This window comes from Mauremys mutica, chromosome 2, assembly GCF_020497125.1.
Source record: "Mauremys mutica isolate MM-2020 ecotype Southern chromosome 2, ASM2049712v1, whole genome shotgun sequence".
NCBI classification, from domain to species: Eukaryota; Metazoa; Chordata; order Testudines; family Geoemydidae; genus Mauremys; species Mauremys mutica.
In genome coordinates, this window is record NC_059073.1 from 54,697,083 (window position 1) to 54,720,765 (window position 23,683).

General features: G+C 46.1%; 1 protein-coding gene across 1 annotated transcript in view; it reads left to right on the plus strand.

The window, feature by feature from the left end:
• The window catches only part of TPD52 (tumor protein D52), a 216,974-nt gene extending 214,333 nt beyond the window's left edge, over positions 1-2,641 (plus strand). Inside the window, exon 7 of the mRNA XM_045005933.1 lies at positions 2,346-2,641. Coding sequence (XP_044861868.1) covers positions 2,346-2,499 — 154 coding nt within the window. The 3' untranslated portion in view covers positions 2,500-2,641. The remainder of the gene's footprint in view (positions 1-2,345) is intronic.
• The last annotated feature ends 21,042 nt before the right edge of the window (positions 2,642-23,683 follow it).

The following is a 23,683-nucleotide window of genomic DNA, read 5'->3' on the forward strand; positions in this document are numbered from 1 at the left end:
GCTCCCATTGACTTTTTAAAAAAGTAAAACAATAAAACACAAGTGTTTCTCTTCCTCTAGGCAGAATGTTCCATTATAGTAGGTATGGCGGGGTTGTTTTTTTAAATAATTTAACAAAAAATTGCAAATGATACTAATTCTGTGGAGGATAGAATCAAACAAAAAGCTTCCTTCCTTGCCTAAGGCTTGGAAGTGAAGATATAAGGCATAGTTAAGGCAAAGATTTTGTCATGGCTATTTTTAGTAAAAGTCTTGGACAGGTCATGGGCAATAAACAAAAATTCATGGAAGCTGTGACCGGTCTGCGAATTTTGCTGCTGCAGCTCCATGTTTCCCCCACCACCATGGTGGCTGGTAGCTATGGGGTTCCCCCTCTGCCCACAGCGGCTGCGAGCTGCAGGGTGACCATATTTCCCAAAGAGAAAACAGGACACCCCAGCCGCTTGCCTGAGGCGTCATTCCTCCCACCTGTGAGAGGCTGTCGCCTGTCGTTGGAACCCTGAGGAGGGCCCCCTCAGCAGTCTGTCATGTGTGGCTGGAACTTTGCAGAGGGCCCCCTGTTGCTTGTTGCTGCTGTCGCCTGTCGCTGGAACCCTGTCAGGACCCCACTGGCTGTCAGCTTCAGAGTCCTGCAGCCCCTGGGGCTGAAGCAGAGAATGTCACCAAGGTCTCTGGAAGTCACTGACTCCGTGACATAAACGTAGCCTTAGCCATAGTTAAATAAATGCCAAGTAGCTTGAATAGCCAGTGTCATATATTTTTTGAACAGAGAGTAGCAATGTCACCAATGACCTAGTGATGTGTTGTCTTCCCCTTTGATGATGTATAAGTCTTACTGATAATGGTGTACATGACACCGCAGGTACAGTAAAACATTTTGGTAGAAGAACAAAACAGTTCTCAATAGTAACTCCATTCTAGCATAAGACCTAGTCTCTCAGTGGGGTCTAGCATGGATTGCTGTACCTGGGCAGAGTTCATTGAAGTTAATTGGAATCTGCATAGGTACAGATTAGGCCTTTATTATTGATTATCATTCACTGTACTTGACCCACAAAGGAAATGATGGACAGAATAGCTGTCTTTATTTTGTCCACCAGTTAGGCCTACTTTCTGACATACCAATTTTGGTTTTCTAATTTCCACACTTTCCTTGTTTACCAGAAATAATCCTTAAATAGTCCTTAAATTATATCAGTAGGAATTTTTTGTTTAGACTAATTTAGTTTGTCTTCCTTTGATACCTTGGCCCATTAATATTTTTTGTTCTAAGTTTGACATCTTATGAACTTATTCACTTTTTATAAAGACAAGGTGGGTGAGGCAATATCTTTTACTGAATCAAATTCTGGTAAATGTGTAGGCCCAGTTATCAGAACAACCTTCACACATGATTAAGCTCATGTACGTAAGTATTTAGCAGGATTGGGCCCTAAAACAAGGAGAAAGAGAATTTACTAGCTTTCCCCTCTTTCCCCCAAATCACACTGTCTCTAATTCACATCTAATGTTTTAAACATGTAGTTCAATAAAAGTAAAACATATTTATTTAAAAGATGCCTATTCTTTAGCAAAATCACCTGTGTTCATTCCTTATCTGTATCAAGGTACTTTAAATAGCATATGTGTGCGTGTAATTACAGTGTAATAGGAAAGTTACCACAAATGTTCGTGTATTAGTTTCCATACAAATTACCGTTAATCATTTTTTGAAATTAGGGACCAAGGTCCTAATCCAAAACCCACTGAAATCATTGGAAGTCTTTCCCTTGACTTCACTGGGTTTTGCATCAGGCTCTCAAGTGCCTTGCAAAATTTTAATTTAAAAAATGAATTTGTTTGAGTAGTTTGTTTTATTTTTTAAAAATCTTTCCAATCAAACTATTTTTTCTTGCAACTTTGTTACTTATAAATACAGTAAACTGTAAACTAATATTGGTGAGTGCAGTGCTGTAATGCTGCTAACTTCATAAAGAATGAGGTGAATCATTACCTTGAAAAAACCATTATCAACTCCCTTATCTTTTGCCAAAGAAGCTAGTATCGATTTGGAATTTAAACTAGTAATATACTACTTTGCACTTATGTCTTCCAGCCAAGGATTTCAAAGTGTTCTTGCAAATATGTAGGTAAATATTATCAATGTCATTTGACAGACAATAAAGTGAGACACGGAAGGGCTGAGTGATTTGTTCAAGATTACAAAGGCAATCCTGTGAGAGAGCTAGGAATGGAGGCTGGGGTGCATTACTGCCAGAGATTCTAGAATATATTCCATCCTAGAAGATGTAAGCATGTCTAGTGCTTAACAGAACTTATTTTGTTTGTTTTGGTTTTTCCCCCAGAAAATATCAAAAAGGATCCAGAGTGCGTCTGAGACTGGTGGACCTTGAACTCACATCTAGATTCTTGGGAGCAAAAACAGATACAACTTTACTGGAGGCTGATGCAGTGCTGCTAGGGCTCCTGGAAAGCAGAGAAATAAGGCAAAAGGAGTAAAGTTATGTAAATAAATCAATAAACTGTAGATGTTTAACATTTCATTTGTACAACTTGCTTGTTCTCAGAAAGAAAACACTAGGATTCTTCCCTCACGGTTGTGTAAATGGTAAGGTAAATTAAATAAAAGGCAACAATCACAGTATGTCTAGTCCTTAGTTATCTTTTACCTTCTCATCTCTCGGCTTAAAATTAAACATTCTCACTTCATACTAAATTCAGTGGTAAGAAGTTAACTGAGCTTCTTTAAATAATTTGGTAACCATACTGTGTCTGACCTTTGTGTATTCTTGTCTGGAGCAGAACAGACATTCCAGAGTCTGTACTCCAATCCCAGAGGAAAATTGATCTAAAGTGCTATGCTTTGCCAGCAGAATTCCGTGGGGGAAGTGAATTGTTCCTTCCAGTAAAGGTGCTTAATTTAGAAATATACGTATGGTTCCTGGATCAAAGGTCAGAAAGCAGAGCTCATTCTACAAATAATGGTCTTAATCTCTGTCATTGTGGGGTTCTCATTGGTATGATGATATGGCCCTTGCTGTTGCCCATGTCATAGTGGAGCATTGAGTGACTTGAACTTATTTGTTGCTTTGATTTGAGCTCTCATCTCAAATACATGTTGGTAAACACTGATTTTTTTTAATGGTGACCAGTCTAAATGCAAAAGCCTATTTTAATGTAGTGTTATGCCTCTGCCTTTCTAAACAAACTTAGAAAGGGCATGACAGTGTGTGTTTTAATGTGTAGTCTAGAGATTTCACACACTGTGCACATTTTGAGACTCTGCACTGCAGTGTTCCAAGTGTCTTTGGCATATTTGAAATTGGAGTACCATTCTGCTGGGCTCTGGTGCCTCCAGGTTTGAATTGTATGTACTCAGTGGAGCTCAGAGTAGGTGAAATGTGCCATTTTATAGCAATGGGGCCCAGAAGAGAGGCCACCAAATCTGCAAGGTTATCCATAGTGCATCTTTAAAATGAATGAAGTGAGGAGAATGGTTAAGGTGGATATGACTTGCCAGGCTGCAGGGACAACCCAGGGAATCAAGAGCTGCATGTAGAAATCTAGCACACTATATATTGGCCAAGTGTATATTGTTCTAGACATCAGCGCTTGGTCCAGCAATTCCACTGTGGCGTAGAACAGAGTGTGCAAGTGTGAACTCCTTATGAAAGGCGGTCTCCCACTTCTCTCCTCAAGCAGCCACTCCTTTTAACCTTTTCTCTGAAAGTATGTGCAAGGAAAGGGAGAAACAGAGATGAAGTTAAGCTCCAGTTCACCTGAGACAGGGTTGTAGTTCCCCGGAGCCTTGTCACACAATGGTTCCTAATTATTTTCCTTCCTGAAGCAAAGATTATATTCCCTTCACTTCCTCACTTCTCCCCCACCCTTAGCAAAACCGAGGTATTGGGGATCACACAGCCACCAGTGCCATTGTTCAAAATACATCTCAGTGCATGATCTGTCAAGAACAATGCTTTAAAAATCATGTACTTCTCTGCCACAGGATAGGAGTAGGAATCTTATGGGAAATGTGCAAGCTTTGTGAGGGGAATGGAGCATGTTTTAGCAGATCTGTTTGCAAACCAGTAAAGGGAGGTTGTTTCTCAAACGAGAAATGATCCAAGTCAATGAAGGAGAACAGGCCATGTGAGCTTGCTTGTTGCCTTAGTTTGCTCTTTCATCTCAGTGATCATAATTATGGGAATTTGAACATGGGAGATTAGCCTCCAGGTAAAGAATTATACTGCCACTGAGACAGAAAAAAGAGTGTTTTTAGAAACCAAAAGGCATCTTGGATACCCCCAAAAAATTGACTGATCAAAGTAATCCATCTAATTTACACTGTTATATCATTCTTGAAGAAATACGATTTGGGGTCAAAATGCATGATGCTAACTATTCCAGGGCACGCAGTTGTGAGATGACCTGTTGTGATACTGAGACTCTCACTACAGACACTGATTTTATCAAGACTTCTTTGGGGGAATGTTATGGTCTCAAAGTAGAAAAGAAATGGCTGTTTAAAGGCTGCAATGGCTACTAAACAAGGTTCTGATAAAACGGAAAACCAGTTTGTTCTCATGTGTGGAAGCTGAGACATTGCAAAATATGAGAAGGCTCCATTTTACCAGAACAAAATGAATTCCTGCAAACTAGACTGGGCAAAGATTCTGGACCTGTATTGTGAATAACTTGATTGTGGGCCTATTCTACTGTACTTGCCACTTTTGCGTGTATACAATATACTCCTGTTTATCCAAAATTCTATTATCTGAATCTCCACAGTATCCAAATCTCTTCCTTGCATGCTTTCTATATCTCATGCTGGGGAACAAGGAAGGGAATTGGATAAGGTGGATAATAGAGCAGAGACCTTGGCCAGGACTGTGAAGAGGAGGACAAGCCCCAGCTGTGGGGGAGGCCACATGGCAGCTGATTGGCTCCAATAGCACCACAGGGAGCCCTCTGCAGCTCCACTATCACAGCCCTGCTTATTCATTTCCATGACAGAGGTCTACATAGAGCTCCCTGCACTACTGCAGGGCAGGTGACACCCAATCCCTGCAGGTGCAAAGTGCTGGAAAGGCTGCAGTCCTGGTGGGACAGAGCAGAATCCTGTGATAAGTCAAGAGTTCTTTGAATAGTGTCCCTATAGGTGTTTCACTCTTGGTACGCGTGTGCCCCAGGCACTCTCAATCAGAGAGTTTCATTAGCAGCCTCCGTTTGACCAGCATATGTAGCGTTGGTCTCTTCATGCCGCCCCCCCCCCCCCAAGCTATATCAGGCTGCGCAGGTGAATTGCCCTCCCATTCCCCCCACCCCCAGTTCCTTTTCAATGGCCTTGGCCTGAGACAGAGCTAGTGTGTCTGCTTCTTGCCTACCTCAGTAGTTTTGTATCAGAGGGGTAGCCGTGTTAGTCTGGATCTGTAAAAGCAGCAGAGAGTCCTGTGGCACCTTATAGACTAACAGACGTATTGGAGCATGAGCTTTCGTGGGTTAATACCCACTTTGTCGGATGCATGAGTAGTTTTGGAGCTTCTCAGTTAGTTAGTTAGTTAGTTAGTTCTCCCTGTGAGGGGCATGCCTGGTTCACATGGGTGCAAACATTGACTTTTGTGTAAAGAAGCCATCCCAATCAGTGATGGACAAACCAAGTGTGTTCACTGGGCAAATCTCGTGTGTGTTTGAAGTGCAACTTCTGTCTTGTCCTGAAATCAAGGGCTCAGAGGAACCAAGAAGTCAAACTTTGATTCTTCTTCGAGTGCTTGCTCATATCGATTCCAGTTAGGTGTGCGCGTGCTGCATGCACAATCGTCGGAAGATTTTTACCCTAGCAACACTCACTGGGTTGGCTGAGGCGTCCCCTGGAGTGGTGCCCTTATGGCACCGGATATATGCCCCAGCCGACCCAGCGCCCTCTCAGTTCCTTCTTACCGCCCGTGATGATTGTTGGAACTGTGGAGCGCAGCATAGCTGATCTCCACTCTCCCTAGCATTCACTTTAGTACCTGTTAATAGTTTCTGATTAGTTATTAATAGTTATGAATTATTTAGTATAGTTAGTTAGTTTAATTAATCAGGAGGAACAGGGTCTTCTCCCTTCTCCCCTATCCCGGTACCCAGGCTTCAAACCCTGCTCGGCTTGCCAGAGGCTGATGCCAACAGAAGACCCCCCACGACTCTTGCCTAAGGTGTCTGGGGGAATCCCACCAAGCAGACAAGTGCTGCATTTGCAAAGCCTTCAAGCTGAGGACCAGGAAGGAGCAGGACTTTAGACTGAAGCAGCTCCTTATAGAGACGGCACTTAGTCCAGTCCCTTCCTCTGCGTGCCAAGACTCGGCATCGTTGTCCTCAGTGCAGAGTGTCCCTGTGGCACTGACTGGTCCGGCACCGTGTTCGGACCCTACCAAAGACTCGCGGCACCAGATCTCCCCGGCACCTCCACCACCCCGCGCAGCTCTCTATCTTTGAGCAAGAAGAAGCAGGCCAAGCAGGTGCAGGCCACTTCTTGTTTGTCAGTGCGGCAGCTGCCGACGCTTCCCGCACCGCAGTTGGAGCCATGTCCATTGCCGGAGCACATAGGACAAATATTGGCTCCTGCACCATCGACTCCGGCACCGCAAGGGCGGTCGAGTCCGGTGCACATAAGCTCCCCGGTGCACACTGCGGTCGAGCTGAGACTACCCTCCACACCAGAAACCTTTTCAATGGCACGGGACTTGATCACGCTCACAGAGCCGACTCCTCTGCAGCCGGCAGCACCTCCAGCACAGACAGGGCTGTCAAAGTGAAAGCCATCCCTCATGCGACCACCATCGCTGAGTGAAGAAGGACGACACTGGTCCCAGTCCCAATTTTCTTCCCGGCACCCATCACGGTGTCGCTCGCAGTCCCGGCACCGTTCTCACTTGGTGCTGGTCGTACTCGCGACCCCACTCCAGCTCACAGAGATCCGAATTGCGTTACAGCCGGTACCAATCGGACTCCCGGCACCGCTCCCAGTACCAATCAGAACGGCGCTTGACCTGGTGCCGAAGCCCGATGCCGATCTCACCAAAGGTCACCATCGAGATCCAGATCAGGCTCCCGGTAGCAATACGACTGCAGGCACCGATCGACGTCTCGGTACTGCTCTGCATCACGGCACCGGTCCCCGGCACCACGGCATTGTAAAGCACCGGGGTACTCTGCACCAGCGCGTACAGCACCACCTTGGCTGCCTCTGCATCGTTGCGCTCAGAAGGTGGCTACCACCCCAAGGACCAAGGTGAGGGCGGTACAGGCCAGTGGCTAGAAGAAGGCCAGGACCTGGGCCACGAACCCCCACAATTGTCTTTTTGGACCCCCTGGGCATACCTTTGGAGCCCTGAGTACCGTAGACGCCCTCCTCTCCCCCCCCCCCGGAGGCTCTGAGGCGACTGCTCCAGCGCCAGTGCAGGCCCACGCTCCTAGCATGAGGGACCTTGAGCAACAAGATCCTCCATAAGAGGGCCTCACGCAGGATCCCTTAATCCCGGGGGTATCTTCCTCGTCCTCGCCTGATGAGGCAGTGGCGTGGACTGCGGTTTCAGGCCCTCCTCCTATGGACCTCTGCGCCCACCAGGAACTGCGCCGCAGAGTGGCGCGCAATATGAACCTCCAGGTAGAGGAGGTGGTGGAGGTAGAGGACCCTGTGGTGGACATTCTGCGGAGGCACCGTCCAGAGTTGCCCTCCCCGTCATACGAACCATTCAGGCCAATGCCAAGACAATCTGGTAATTGCCAGCCTCTGTTCCACCTACAGCCAAGGGGGTGGAAAGGAAGTACTTTGTCCCTTCAAAGGACTATGAGTACTTCTATATGCACCCCCAACCGTGCTCCCTTGTTGTGGCTTCGGTCAACGAGAAGGAGCGGCACTGTCAGCAGACCCCAGCACCTAAATCAAAGGACGCTAGATGCCTAGACTTCTTTGGGCGCAAGGTGTACTCGGCCGGAGGCTTGCAGCTCAGGGTGGCTAACCAGCAGGCACTCCTGAGCCGATATGACTATAATTCATGGCACTCTGTGGAGAAATTCAAGGAGTTGGTTCCACAGGAGTCCAGAGAGGAATTTGGGTCTATAGTAGAGGAAGGCAAGAAGGTGGCCAGAACCTCCCTACAAGTCTCTCTGGATGCGGCAGACCTGGCAGCTAGGACCCTGACCTCGGGCATAGACATGCGCCGCATCTCGTGGCTGCAGGTCTCTGGCTTACCACCAGAGTTGCAGCAGACCCTCCAGGACCTGCCCTTTGATGGCCAGGGCCTATTCTCCGAGAAGACAAACTCAAGGCTGCAGAGTCTGAAGGACTCAAGAATTATCATGCGCTCTCTGGGAATGCATACCCCAGTAACACAGAGAAGGCCCTTCAGACCACAGCCTCAGAGGTCATACACTCTCCCTTGGCCAAGACAGGACTTCTTTAGAAGACACGGACGAGGTGGTAAAAGGAAACAAACAGGACACCAAGCCAGCCAAGGCCAGGGCCCTCCCAAGCCATCGGCAGGGCCTAAGCAGAACTTTCGAAGGTGTGCCCGAGGGCAGAACACCAGTCTCCATTCAGGATCCTTCCTCATCTTTCCAAAATCGTCTCTCCCATTTCCTCCGTGCATGGTCCTACATAACATCGGACTGTTGGGTCCTACTCACGGTGGAAAGGGGATACTCCCTCCAATTTGCCTTCCCTGTCCCTCTTCAGGGACCCTTCTCACGAGCACCTCCTTCTACAGGAGGTCCAGTCACTCCTGGCTTTGGGAGTGATATAGGAGGTTCCAGGAGAGTCAAGGGGCAAGGGCTTTTATTCCCGCTACTTCCTAATCCCCAAGGCCAAGGAAGGGCTTCAGCCCATCCTGGACCTACGCAGACTCAACAAATTTATGGTAAAGTTGAAGTTCCGCATGGTCTCACTAGGGACCATTATTCCTTCCCTAGATCCTGGAGACTGGTACACCGCCCTCAACATGAAGGACGCGTACTTCCACATTGCGATCTACCCAGCGCACAGACACTTCCTTTGCTTTGTGGTCAGTCAACAGCATTTCAATTCACTGTCCTTCCTTTTGGCCTACCCACGGCCCCCACGGTATTTACCAAATGTATGGCTGTGGTGGCGGACTCCCTTTGTCGACAACGGGTCCAAGTGTTCCCATATCTCGACGACTGGCTTATTCGGGGTCGCGCCAGGGATCAGGTGCAGTCTCATGTTCAGCTCACCATGAACATGTTCAGTCAGCTGGGCCTCCTATTTAATGTTGCAAAATCCACTCTGGTACCAACCCAGAGGATAGAATTCATAAGAGCAGTATTAGACTCAGGCCTAGCCCGGGTAATTCTGCTGGAATCACGCTTCCAATCCCTGTTGAACATCATCCACAGCCTGCAAAGCTTCCCGACCTCGACCGTGAAAACATGCCTATGCCTCCTGGGACACGTGGCCTCTTGCACGTTTGTGACCAGGCACGCCAGGTTGCGACTACGTCCACTCCAAGCCTGGCTATCAGCAGTATACCGCCCAAGTCGGGATAGCTTGAGCACGGTGGTTACCATCCCGCCAGGCGTATTAGCCTCTCTAGGCTGGTGGCTGGACCCCATATCAGTGTGCGAAGGGGTACCATTTCACACCCTGCAGCCCTCCGTGTCCCTAGTCACAGATGCGTCATCCCTGGGATGGGGATCCCATCTCGGGAATCTCCGTACACAGGGGCTATGGTCGGCAGGAGAATTATCCCTGCACATCAACGTATGGGAACTCAGAGCAGTGCGCCTGGCGTGTCAAGCATTCTGAGAGCTCATTCAAGGCCATTGTGTGGCAGTCCACACAGACAACACTACGGCCATGTTTTACATCAACAAGGAATGGGGACCCAGTCATCCCCCCTCTGTCAGGAGGCCACTCGTCTGTGGGAATTCTGCATAGCCCACTCAATCCATCTGGTGGTGTCGTTTCTCCCAGGGATCCAGAACACCTTAGCGGACCACCTCAGCAGATCATTCCAGGCTCACAAGTGGTCAGTTCGCCCGGACGTCATCCACTCTGTCTTCCTGAAGTGGGGCTTTCCCTTGATAGACCTATTCGCCAATCGCGAGAATCGGAAATGCCAGGTGTTCTGCTCTCTTCAAGGACACTCTCCGGGTTCCCTTTCGGACACCTTCCTAATTCAGTGGAAGGATCACCTGTGCTATGCCTTTCCTCCATTCCCGCTAGTCCACAGGGTCCTAATCAAGCTGTGCAGGCACAGAGCCCATCTGATTCTGGTTGCCCCGGCGTGGCCCAGACAGCCCTGATATATCACTCTCCTAGAGCTGTCGGTGGACACCCAGATTCCACTTCCGCTGTGGCCAGACCTGATCACTCAGGATCACGGTCGACTCTGTCATCCCGACCTGCAATCTCTCTACCTCACAGCATGGATGCTGCATGGCTAAATCAGTCTGAGCAGTGCTGTTCTCACTCGGTCCAGCAGATCCTTTTGGGTAGCAGGAATCCTTCAACCAGGTCCACATACTTAGCCAAGTGGAAGCGTTTTTCCTGCTGGTGTGCCCGGAATCATACGACCCCCCCCTTCAGGTGTCAGTACCTGTCATCTTGGACTACCTTCTGTCCTTAAAGCAGCAGGGCTTGGCAATATCTTCCATCAGGGTGCACCTGGCAGCTATTTCGGCTTTCCACCCGGGCAAAAACGGGCGCTCGGTCTTCTCCTATCCCATGCTTAGCAGATTTCTCAAGGGGTTGGAGTGCCTGTTCCCACGAATTCGACAACTGATCCCTACGTGGGATCTTAACCTGGTCGTATCCAGACTCATGGGTGCCCTGTTCGAGCCGATGGCAACCTGTTCACTCCTGTACCTTTCTTGGAAGAAAGCCTTCCTTGTAGCTATCACCTTGGCGAGGCGTGTGTCTGAGCTCCAGGCACTCACATTGGAACTACCATATACAGTGTTCCGCAAGGATAAGGTACAGCTACGACCCCACCCGGCCTTCCTCCCTAAGAGGGTGTCTGCCTTCCATGTCAACCAGGATATATTCCTCCCTGTCTTCTACCCGAGGCCGCATGCCTCTCGACGGGAACAACAGCTGCACTCCCTAGATGTTTACAGGGCCCTGGCCTTCTACATCAAGCAAACAAAACCCTTCAGGAAAATGTCACAACTGTTTGTTGCTGTGGCAGAGTGGATGAAGGGCTTTCTGGTCTCCTCCCAGCGCATCTCGTCCTGGATCACATCCTGCATCCGTGTGTGCTATGACTTGGCTGGTGTCCCATCTATGCACCTTACTGCCCATTCCATGCGGGCTCAGGCTTCATCCTCTGTTTTCCTGGCGTATGTGCCCATTCACGAGATATGTAGGGCAGCGACTTGGTCATTGGTGCATACCTTTGCCGCCCACTATGCGATAGTGCAGCAGTCCAGGGGTGATGCTGCATTTGGTTCAGCGGTCCTTCACTCTGTGACATCTCACTCCGACCCCACCGCCTAGGTAAGGTTTTGGAGTCACCTAATTGGAATCAATATGAGCAAGCACACGAAGAAGAAAAGATGGTTACTCACCTTTGTAACTGTTGTTCTTCGAGATGTGTTGCTCATATCCATTCCAAACCCGCCCTCCTTCCCCTCTGTCGGAGTAGCCAGCAAGAAGGAACTGAGTGGGCGCTGGGTTGGCCGGGGTGCATATCCGGCGCCATAAGGGTGCCACTCCAGGGGGCGCCTCAGCCGACCCACCAAGTGTTGCTAGGGTAAAAATCTTCCAACGATTGTGCACGAAGCGCGCGCACACCTAATTGGAATCGATATGAGCAACAGATCTTGAAAAACAACAGTTACAAAGGTGAGTAACCGTCTTTTCCTTATGATGGCGCATCCACTCCGCCCCACTTCAGAACCAGGTCAGGACCTCCCAGATGTCAGTCTCCGGAAGTTTCTAGCGCCCCTTCCCCCTCACTGCAACATTCTCCTAGGAAAGAGAAACCCTCAGAGCCCTCTAAGAAGCCGCTAAGAAGAAGAGATATAGTTCCCCTCCCATGGATTCCCCCTCAGAAAGACCTCTGTCTGCAGCCAGATCTACGGCCTCTGAGATGTCTTCCTCGAGTCTCATTACTATAAGAGGGAAAGGCTCCTCTGGTACAGGGGATGTGGGAAAATGCCATGGTTCGAAGACTAAACAGGATTCCAGAAAGATGCTGGTACCATTGGCTGGGGACTGTACCAAACATAGAGGATTGGTACCATTGACTTGAACTCTACTCTCAGTGCCCTTACCAAGTTGCAGTACAGTATAAGCCTTCAACCTCATTGGCACCACCCTTGAAGTGTCTTAAGGCTTTGGTTCCATCAGATAAGAACAAACACTTGATATCACAACCCCACTTGATACCTCAACAGTTATCGGTACCATAAGACTTCAGATACCAGAGAGACTTGGCAATCATTGCCGAAACAGAGTCTCCATTGTTAACAGGTATCAAGAATCTCTTGGTCTCTGGCTCCCTTTACATCCCTGGTACTATTGCCCCCCTATTCTCTGGGAGCTCCTCCTTTAGAAGAAGAAGAGCATGACAAGGATGATGACCTTCCCTCTGCTTCTTCCATTTCAATGCAGTATTTGCCAGTACACCCTTACGCTAACCTCTTCTCCCAAAGGGGCAGGGAAGATGCTCCAGCACCTCATCATTCCTGGTAGGAGCAACTCTGCATGCTGCCTCCTTCCATGTGTTGGCCTCAACAGCCATATTGGGGTCTCTGGGTAGTCTACTGTCGACGGTTCTCTAAGTTCCTGCCCCTGTCCTATCAGGACGATAGGGAGACCCAAGCTTTTCCTCTCCAGCAGTATGAGGAAACATTTGATGAGCAGGAGTCCAGTGCAGACACCTCAAACCACCATCTCATCCTCTTCACCAGATGAGGCCCTGATGCCTCCCCATCCAGCTGATGATTTTTGCCAAGTCCAGAGCCTTGTTAAGCAGGTGGCAGACTCTCTGCAGATACCCCTTGAGGAGGTCAGAGAACCTCAATGCAAGCTGTTGGGCATTCTGTGCTTTGCAACACCATCTATAGTTGCCCTCCCAATTAATGAAGCTCTACTGGAACTCTCTAGAACCATCTGGCAAACCCTAGCTACAGTGACAACTACTTGTAAGAGAGATGACAAAAATATTTTCTTTCCAAGGACTCTGAATTCCTCTTCTCCTACCAACCTCCCAATTCTTTGGTTGTCAATTCAGTGAATGAGTGGGGCAAACAACACTGCTATAAATCCAAACTATATGACAGAGACCAAAAGCGTCTGGATCTCCTGGGAAGGAAGGCCTACTCATTGCTATGCCGCAATTCCATATTACAATTTATCAAGCCTTGATGGCCAAGTACAGCTTTACCAACTACAGCCTTTCATACTACTGTTGAGGAGTTCTCTCTGTTTGCTCATCCCATAACCATGAGATTTATGAAAGTCTTGGGGAATCTCCTTCCCCAGATAAAGGTTCCTACTCCTGCTTGGGACCTAACCTTGGTTCTCAAGAGCCTCTGAAACACGTGTTTCAACCAGTGACTACCTGCTCCATGCTGAATTTATCAAGGAAAACAGCCTTTCTAGTGGCGATAACCTCAGCTCACAGAGTCAGAGAGATTGGGGCCTTAATGGCAGATACCCCTCCTTTCACAACATTCCACAAGGATTAGGTGTCCTTACAGCTGCATCCCACATTTCTCTCTAAAGTAACTTCTGAATTTCACATGGAATCAGACCATATACCTGCTCGTTTTCTTTCCAAAATCATATACTTCCAACTGGCGGGTCATTCTTCACACTCTAGATGTCAGGAGGGCATGATCCTTTTATCTGGCTAGAACTAAACCATTTCATAAATCCAATAGACTTTTTTTTTTCAATTGCAAACAGATCAAAGGGTTCTGCCATTTTTACCCAGAGACTCTCTAAATGGATTTCCAAGTGTATTATAGCTTGCTACCAGGCTGTCAACATTCCACTCCCTATCAGCATTTTGGCACACTCTACTAGGTCACAATCTACATCTATGGATCTTCTTTAAAATGTTCCCATTCCAGAAATCTGTAGAGCTGCTACATGGTCTTAGGTACATATTTTCTCTAGACCAGTGGTTCTCAAACTGTGGTCTGCGGACCACCAGTGGCTCCATTCAGGTGGTCCACAGATAGTTCCCTCTAAGGTGCATGCCTGGGTGGCCGCACACGAGAGAATGAGGGGCCACCCACCTAATTAGTGAAGCTGCGCAGATGTGGCTCCACTAATTAGGTGCCTGGATCCTGGAGAAGATGCACATGTAAGGTGAGGTGGTAGCCTTGTGGGGAATAGGGGGCAGGTGGGAGGGGGCAGTGGGGTTAGAAGAGGGGGTAGCGGGGAATCTGGGATGTCTATAAAGCAACCCATAGGGGACACATCTTGAAAAACTGCACAGGGTGAGTATCCTCCTCTTATTGGATAGTGAATTATGAAATGTCTCAATGTTCTGTTCATTGGTATTGTGTGTGTGTGTTTTATGATTGCAATACATGTCTATTCTGTAAGTATGGAGTACATGAACTTCATTTACATGCAGTATTTTATTAAATGAGCACCAGCAGAATACAAACATACCTGTTTCCTGTTGGGCTTGCAATCTAGTACAGGCAAGATAACGTTTCAGACACACATAGGATTATAGATGCTATTATGAATGGGCAGTGGTGTGGGAATCTAGCAGAGCTGTGTGTTGAAAGGCTTTACAGAAGTAGTGTGTTTTGAGAGGAGGAGTCTGAAGGAAAATGGGGAGAAATTTGGAACGTGAGAATTGAGAGACTCCATAAATCAGTATGGAAGAAGGCAAGGAGATGAAAGTAGGGGAAGGATGCAAAAGGGTTCTAAAGATAAATTATAATATATTAATATATTACCAAAATATTTTCAGTTACTTCCAATTATTTTTTAAGTACGAAAGACACTTAGCTATTGCCTATTCTGCCCTTATTTACATACCTGAGTCTCCATTTACTTCATTTACACGTGTTAAATCCTGTTGACTTTAAGAGAGGGTAGATTTATCCAATAATGGTATTTTCTGATTTAAGATTAACACTTCAGGCTAATAAACTGAAGGGTGCAAGTTATTTTAATATGCTGATACCCTATTCTCTAAAATCATGCAGATATAAACATATCTTGGATTTGCAGAGGAATCCCTTAGCATAGTAAAAGTTAAGTTATAGGAGTGTATTCTGAGTGCCAAATTCAGGAATTTCCCCATGGGACATTTTGGCAATGATTTGTTTTGTTTTTAAGTTTATTATTTATGCCTTCCTCTGGAGCAGTGATCAGGGATAATCTATTAAGATCACTGTTTGGCCAGGTCCTGTAAGTGAAGCAGATCCAGCGCCCCTGTGTCAGAACGAGTGCTCCCAGTTTGGCCAATTAAGAGGGTGAGGCAACACCTGGGTGCTATAAAGGATTAGAGAGACTGGGGAGTTAAGAGAGAGACCCCGTGAGTTGTGGAGACCCTGTGAATCAGGACAGTCGGTGACAGTCAGGAAAAGGACAGGTGAGAGCTGCCTGGGAGTCGGAAACTGGAGCTGAATTATCAAGAAGTCCATGGGGAGCTGGCCTGCTCAGCTTCCTGAGCTAAAGCCAGTGCTGGGAGGCTGAAAATGGCAGAGGACTAGGAAGCCAGAAGTGGGGATGGCCTATTGATGACCTTCCTTGAGCCGAAGAGCCATGGCTTCAGAAGGCTGAAAGAGGGCTGACAGCAGAGAGCAGCAGAGGGAAGGGAAATGCCTGCTGGCTCTCTGTGCTGAAGCCAGAAGGCCAGAGCAGGCTGAAGGCGGGGAGTGAGGCATGGTAAGGATCACCAGAGCTGTGCTGGAGAGCTGGAGCAAGGTGAAGGACACCAGAACCGAAATGGGGAGCTGGGTGTGATGGGGACTAGAGCCATACTGGGGAGCTGGGGCACAGTGAGGGATGCCAGAGCTGTAATGGGGGGCTGGGGTGATGGGGACACTAGAGCCATACTGGGGAGATGGGGTGAGGTGAGGGACGCCAGAGCTGGGGCATAGTGAGGGACGCCAGAGCTGGGGCATAGTGAGGCTCCCGAGCCGTTTTGGGGAGCTGGGGTATGGTGAGAAATGCTGGATCTCTACTTGATTACTGTCTGGACTATAGTTGTGGGACTTGGTTTTGGGACTTGGTTTGTTCTGGTTTATGTGCACTGGGCTGTCTTTTATAATAAATTATTAGCAAAAGGGTCCAAACTCAAAAAACTGTTTGGACTATTTCTGGGGGGAAGGAAGGAAATTGAGGCAGGTGCACTTGTCGTGCTCCAACCTGCTACATGAGGATGCTTCAGGCAGGGGGCCCTTTAGGGTGAGCACATGGGGTTTAATCCAATGCAGTCAATTTTTTAGGGCTTGTCTTCATGCACAGTGCTACTGCGGTGCAGCTACATGCTGTAGTGCTTTAGTGAAGACACTACTATGCCACCGGGAGACCTGCTCCCGTCGGCATAGTTAATCCACCTCCCCAAGCAGCAGTAGCTATGTTGACAGGAGAAGCTCTCCCATTGACACAGTGCTGTCTACAGCAGGGGTGTTGGGTTGGTATAACTACGTCGCTCAGGGGTGTGGTTTTTCATACCTCTGTGCGATGTAGTTATATCAATATAGGTCTGTAGTGTAGGCCTGGCTTTAGAGTTATAGAATTGAGACCACAGCAGATTTGAGTGGATCTTATTCCTTCTCATCCTCTGTTTCTATAGCAATATTTTCATTCTTTGTTTAAGTGTTTCTCAGTTCTGACAATGCACAACTTACAATACAATCAGAGCACAGTACTCCCTTCGTTAGCTGAACTTCAGTTATCTGGTACTCCCCCTCCTCAGATGCAGAGTTCACGTCCCCAGCATCTGTGAATTACATTGACGAGTCCCTCATATATAAGCAGATAATGGTGACAGATGGACTTTATCAATAATTCATATTTCATATAGTGTAGAATTAACGCTGAGAGAACAGTGAAATTCTACCATAGCGCGGGAGTGTCAGTGGAAGCCAGGAGTTGTGCTGAGAGGCTGGTGCACCTCATCTGTGCTGTGAATAGCATCTCCATGGCTAGCCGCCTGTATGATTCAGCACAGAATTTCACGGTGAGGGCAGGCCAGCGAGTGGCCACAAATTCAATTTTATACAGATCCAGGGGTCCTGTATCTCCCTGCAGTCCGTGCAGCGGAGCTGGGGCCACTATTCTAGCCCAGCCCATTGCAGAAATGTCCATGCATTTCACCTAGCTAGCCACTTCACTGCACCTTGAGAGAGCCCATATACTTTACATGAGTGTTTGTGGTGCTTTCTGTGTCTACAAACGTTCTGAACAAATATTTCCTTGCTCAGATGTGCCTGGAAAGCAAGTAAAAGAGGTCACAAATACCTTCAAAGCAAATTTGTTTTTTATTTGATGGAAAGCTTACAATTTTTTTTAATAAAGGATTCACTCAGATCTAGTTACAGGGCCTTTGATGATGAGTTCCCCTAAAACTCTGCCTAACTTTTACATTTCTGTTCTGTATAGGACATTAAGAGGGCACGTGCAGCTCTGAAAAGCAAAACAATTTTTTAATCACAGACTGTGGAAGAAAAATAACACAATTAAATGCTCTCTTGGTGGCTGATGTGCTAATGTGGTACATTGTAAATAGCAATCCCTCCGCCGTAGTCTGCCCTTTCAAATTCCAGGCCTCTACAGGGTGAAATAGAAAAGATGCTGAAGAAAAAAGCTAGAACTTGCCTGATGACAGTAAGTTAGGATATTGCCACCAGCAAAATCTGCCACTGGGCTTGTCTCTGAGGTGAAGAGCAGTTAACATTTTGCTTTTCTCTAGAATACTGAAAGTTTTTTGATTTTTATCTTTTTATATTTACACATTTATAAGTAAAGGAATTTCTTAAGCTTTTTTTTTTTTTGGTTAATGTTCTCTTTGGTTGAAAATTTTCTGAGTCTTCTGTCTTGACTGTGAAGCTTTTTAAATGGACACAAGCATGCGCTCTACATGTGTCTTAGTAAATTATGTGTTCTGTGCATTATTTATCATGTATCTAGGGTCAGACTATCCAAATGAGGCTGTTACATTGTCATCTGGCCTGACACCAAAATAAATATTATCCCTGAGATGAATGCATTAGACTAACATTCACTAAGTGCTTAAATACTCTCAAGCATTCTTGTTTCTTGTTTTGGGCTCTGTCCTGTTCAATCAGAATTAAGCATGCTGATGAATTGTGCATTGCAACTATACCGAGGAAATCAACCATTGGTTAATTTTTTCAACCCTTCTGTAATGGTTTGGGTGTAAAACAAAGCCAAGAAATAAACTTCCTAAATAAAATAACCCATCCAAGCCATATGCCTCATTTGAGGTGGATATTGTAGTTTGCCGTTTTGGGCTAACCTTTTACAATGGCAATATATTGAAATGTTTTTGGCATCTTTTCATTTAATTGGGGAGCTTACCTCTTGTACAAGATGACCTGGGGGGCAGAGGAAATTCTGGTCCTGATAAACATGTTCTATAGAATGACAATTTTGCTAATGGAATATGCGGATAAACTGCTAATCTGGTGAGCATTTGGTACAGTTCCAAATGAGAAAATAAAACTTTGGCTTACTAAGCAAAATAAGGGCTTGTGATGTCTCACTCTGAATTAAGTGTAAGAAAGAAGTCCACTTTGCTTTATGAGGAGTCTAGCTGTATAATATTAACAATCTCATTTACTTTTAACAGGTGATAGCTCTGCACAGTGTCATCTTTGGAAATATTCCAATGAAATGTTTACATTGCAAGTGGTACACTAGGTCCTGTTCTCCTACTTTAATGAGAAATAAAATAGCTACTAAAAATGATCAGCCATATTAGCAAACAGTTCCTCTTTAGCTTCCGTTTCAAACAACACAAAGAAAATTTATGTAGCACTGGTACTTCCCCCCCTCAGCATTAAGCCTCTTTTGTGATAAAGGCGTAACACATAGGAGCACTGAGAAGAGACTGAACCTTATTTCCTGGCGTCAGTCATCTAACATGGATGAGGGATAATGAGGTTAATATGTCTCTTACACGACAGGGGTTTCAATCTCCTGAATGTTTACATCTTCCCCTTTAAAATAAAGCAAATGCAAATAAAACATATCAATTAAAACTAACAACCACAGCTTCGTGCAGCCAATTACTAAACCACACAAACAAGACATCTAGAATGGAGGTCAGGGTAGACCACCTGAACCTCCTAACTGATGAGAGGATTAGCTTGCCTCTTATTGGAAGTCTGTCAATAACTTCTATTTCTAAATCTCTGTGACTTTCTAACCACATGACCACTTCTTAAAACAGTTCCTTCTGCGATGACCTGTTTGGTTGCTGGTGTGGATCCATCACCCAAGGATCACAGGGAGGGCAGGCAGTATCTTCACTCTGGGATTCCACTGGTTAGGGAGGCTTCTAATGGCTCCATAGGCACTCTGCCCTGCCGGTGGTTGCTGAGGGGATGCTCTGAATCAGCACTATCCCCTGCTCAGCTGGCCCACTTTCTGTCTTAGACAGGCATCTTGCTTGTCCTGCAACGGAGCTAAGGTTGTGGCCGCTTTCTGGCACTGTTGCCTCTCACTTAGCAAGTTTATGCTATCCTGAACCCTATGCCCCGGTTTACCTTTATGTATACAAGCAAACTGAGGGCAAAATAAGAGGTGGGGCTAAGCTGTGCATCTTCTTCCAGCCTCCTCCTCATGTACATTATACCAACTTAGAGCCCCTGAGATGTTACACATCTTAACAATCACCTCTCAGTTTGGCCCACTGGGTCAAAGTTGGTTTACCTCCCACACTGAGGGGGTAGAAAAGCAACCAGCCAGAGCAGCTATTTGAAATAGGACTTTCTCTCCTTTAACACACACCTTTTCTCAACTCAGTGTATAAATTATACTATCTTAGATGCCCATAACCTCCTTTACACCTACTTCCACAGGCAATGAGTAACTCACATCACCCTTTTGGCTCTGAGAGATTGTGTGTTGCCCAAGTCACGTAGTGAGTCGGTGCCAGAACCAGGCTGTAACTTGGGAGTTCTTAGCTCTGCCTTGTGCTTTAATCACTAGACTTTGCTGTCTCCAAAAGACCATTATAAATCAAATGGGAGTACAATGAACTCATGCCAAGTTTGGAATTAAGAATTTTAATCATATTATTTCCCCCAAATGCTGTAAAATACCTCTGAATTATACATTAATTCCTGATGGCTTAATGTTTCCCACCTCCCAGGCTGTGTCCACTATCCATATACAGCCCAGGAGATTTTTCTCCTCTCCTTCCTTTAGTAACACTAGTAGGAGATGTTACCAGAATGCCTCTGCCTGTGGCTTACAAACACACTTGGTGTTTCCCTGGGGAGGGGAGGGCCGATACGGATCTGAGAGACCCAGTCACCAGAGGCGGCCAGCTGCCTGGAGAGCACGAGCTGTGAAAGAGCAGCGGCTGCTTGGAATCTTTCTGCCATGCCCTTTGCGACCTTGGCCTGCAGCTTCCCCGCACACGCTGGATCACAGGGGAGCTGAAGTTTCATTTACCGACTGAGCGACTTTGAAAAACGTCCCTGTTCCCAATTAGTGTTGCAAGTTGTCCAGATCAATGGTGGGTTAAACTGAGCTGCCCACTCAAGTGGTGGGTGTAGCGTCTAATAAAGGGGAGGGAAAGGAGGCTTGGGGTGGGGGGAAGTCCCATCTCTTTCAAGGGGGCTGGATTCTTTCAAGCGAGCTGCAGTGAGCTGGATTCTTGTGTGAAAAACAACTGCCACAATACTTAAGTCGTAACCTCCTCACCCCTGACGGCATGGGAAAGTGCACTCCTCAGCTGTTAGTTATAGAGAGGCCGCTGTAGTCATGAGAAATGTTGATAAAAATGCAGTTTAAAGCCTGCCCTCCTACTCTGCACATGTCATCTTGCCTATCAAACTGCCTAATTGGAAAATTAGACTTGCCTTAATTTAGAGCCCTGAAAGTTCAAGTGCCAATAATTTCTCAGGGATTTTTTTATTTTATTTATTAATATATTCACTACATGTGAGACCTTTTTAAAAAAAAGTTTTGATCTTTCATTTCTGATAGATTCTTTGATTCTTGTGTGAAACTTTGCTACTGTCAGCAAAGACAATCAAGCAGATGTGAGCATGTCCTGTATCTTTTCTGTCCCTTCCTTTACCACGTCCAGGGAGCGGTGCTCATTTCAGCTGACCGGCCATTTGAATCTTATTTTAGAAATTAAGACACTTGTTATTTTCTCTCTTACTGATGCTCCCGTATAAGTGCTTTAAAGTTCTTGAGAGGTAACTCTGCAGCTACATAGAAAAACAGTGACTTTTATTTTGGGGCTTGATCTTTCAAAGTCTTACTCGGTAGCTTTGACTGTGAGAGCACCATTAGATCCCTGATATGGCAAATCTTTAGTTACATGGGCAGTCCCAGGACTGCTCACAGGGGTAAAGGCTGCAGGATCAGGGCCCAGTCTAGCTTCCACTGAAGTCAGTGACAAAATGCCTACTGACTCGAGTGCGGGCTGGACCAGACTTGCAGTTCGTCTGTTCTGAGCAGATGCAATGTGTCCCTTTAGATTTCCATTTCTTAGCCTGTGTGGCTAGATCACACAGCACAGCACCATATATGTTTATTCTATTGCTGGACAGCATCCATGTGAGACCTCTTATGGGTTAAAGGAAATAGTAATTGAATGCTTTAAGACTCCCAGGCTTTCTTGTTTATTCTCCAGTTTTAGGACTGTAAAGGGGAGGGATTAAAACTGATTCTTGTTTTGCTTGTACTAGCAGGAGCTCTGTGTTATCATTAGTAGAGCAAGGAACTCTGAACATGATTAATCATCAGGGCACTACAGCCTTCAATTATAATCACTGCCAGTCTAGACAATGGTTCTCTCACTGTTTTTCAACATTTATTACAGCAGTTAGCTGTAAATTAGCACCTTGGGGGTTGACAATATGTTCTGTGTGCTTTCCAGCTGTGGTGCAAGTGGCTGGCACTTGCAAAAGTGTTTTAAGATAGTCTGATACACCTGTTAATCCTCTGGACTGGCTCCCTATTGATAAAAGCGTCACATCCCAAGGACATGAGCAGAAAGGAAACAAATATAGAGAGCAACCATTATTTTCAAGGCCTCAGTGCTGATAACCTGGTATGTATCAAGTACATTAAATTATATAAAGCATGACACCATTTAGAATCTGGGAAATATATTTTACAGAAAGAGAGCCTGGTTTCATACAAAAGTATCTCGTGGTCTCAAACAAGTAATAAATCCATCATCCTTGAATTTAAATAGTGTCTTTTATCCTGCAGAATCTCATAACATGTTACAGGGTGTTCCACTTAACCCTCTGCACACCACCTGAAATGCAGCAGTTCTGGGAGATATGCAGTATCCATTTTGTGATGAAAGCAACATTATGTGATTCTGATTCTAGGAGGGGAAGTCAAAAATAGTTACCTGTCAATTAAAACTAGATGGGGAATGTTAGGTTGGCAAAGTGTCATTACCTAGGTTGGAATTTGGCCAGGTCAAACACCCTACTCTTGGCAAAAGTGCAATGAGTTCTTTAAGGAACACAAGGGGTCAGGATCTTAGTTTTTTGTCTCCTCCAAAAGTAGCCAGTACCAGCTTCAGAGCACCCATAAGGGGCATGCTGAAGTTCAATATTGGTGCAGAAGGAAGAATGAATTGTCACTACCAAATACTAAAACCCCTACCTTTTCCTTGGAGGTAATTCCATCCATCCAAGTAGTGGCAGCCTTGACCTTGCTTGGCGTAAGGTGTGATGTGGCCATGGGATTTTTTACTCTGTAAGTAATACAGATTTCAGTGCAGCCTTGCAGGTTTACACTACTTAAAGATCTGACCCCACTAATGTTATGTGTGTGCCAAATCAGAACGTATATGAAGTTTGGATTTTTTCAGAGGAAAAATCAAATGAGGAAACCAGGGGAATGACTTGATAAACCCAGCCAAACACAAATCCTGGTAATATGGGGCAGGGGTTGATTCTCCATGCAAGTGTGGAGCACTGTGCTTGAATACGTAGAAAGTGATAGGTAGACCGTCATGCCAAAATAAACCAATTCTGCATTAATGAGATCACTGCTGCCAAGTTAATCCTGCTGGAGAGCAGGAATAAGGCCAAAGAGGAGAAAGCCTGGAGCAAAAGGCTTCAATTCCATGTTGGAAAAGATACTCACTTTTGGTTTTGTTTCATTCTGGTTTTTTCCCCCATATTTCCTAATAAGTTATTTTAAAACTTTGTGCTGCCTTCCTAGAAAGGCACCCTTTCCAAAGTTCTTAATACTAAGTGGAACAGAAGCGTGTTTCTGTGTATGCAAGCGAGCATATGTATTCCAGACAAGATGGAGCTGAATAGATAGTATAGATTAGAACTGGGGGTCAGGACTCTCAGGGGGTCGTGAGGTTATTACATGGGGGGTCATGAGCTGTCAGCCTCCACCCTAACCCCTACTTTGCCTCCCACATTTATAATGGTGTTAAATATATTAAAAAGTGGTTTTAATTTATAAGGCGGGGTCGCACTCAGAGGCTTGCTATGTGAAAGGGATCACCAGTCCAAA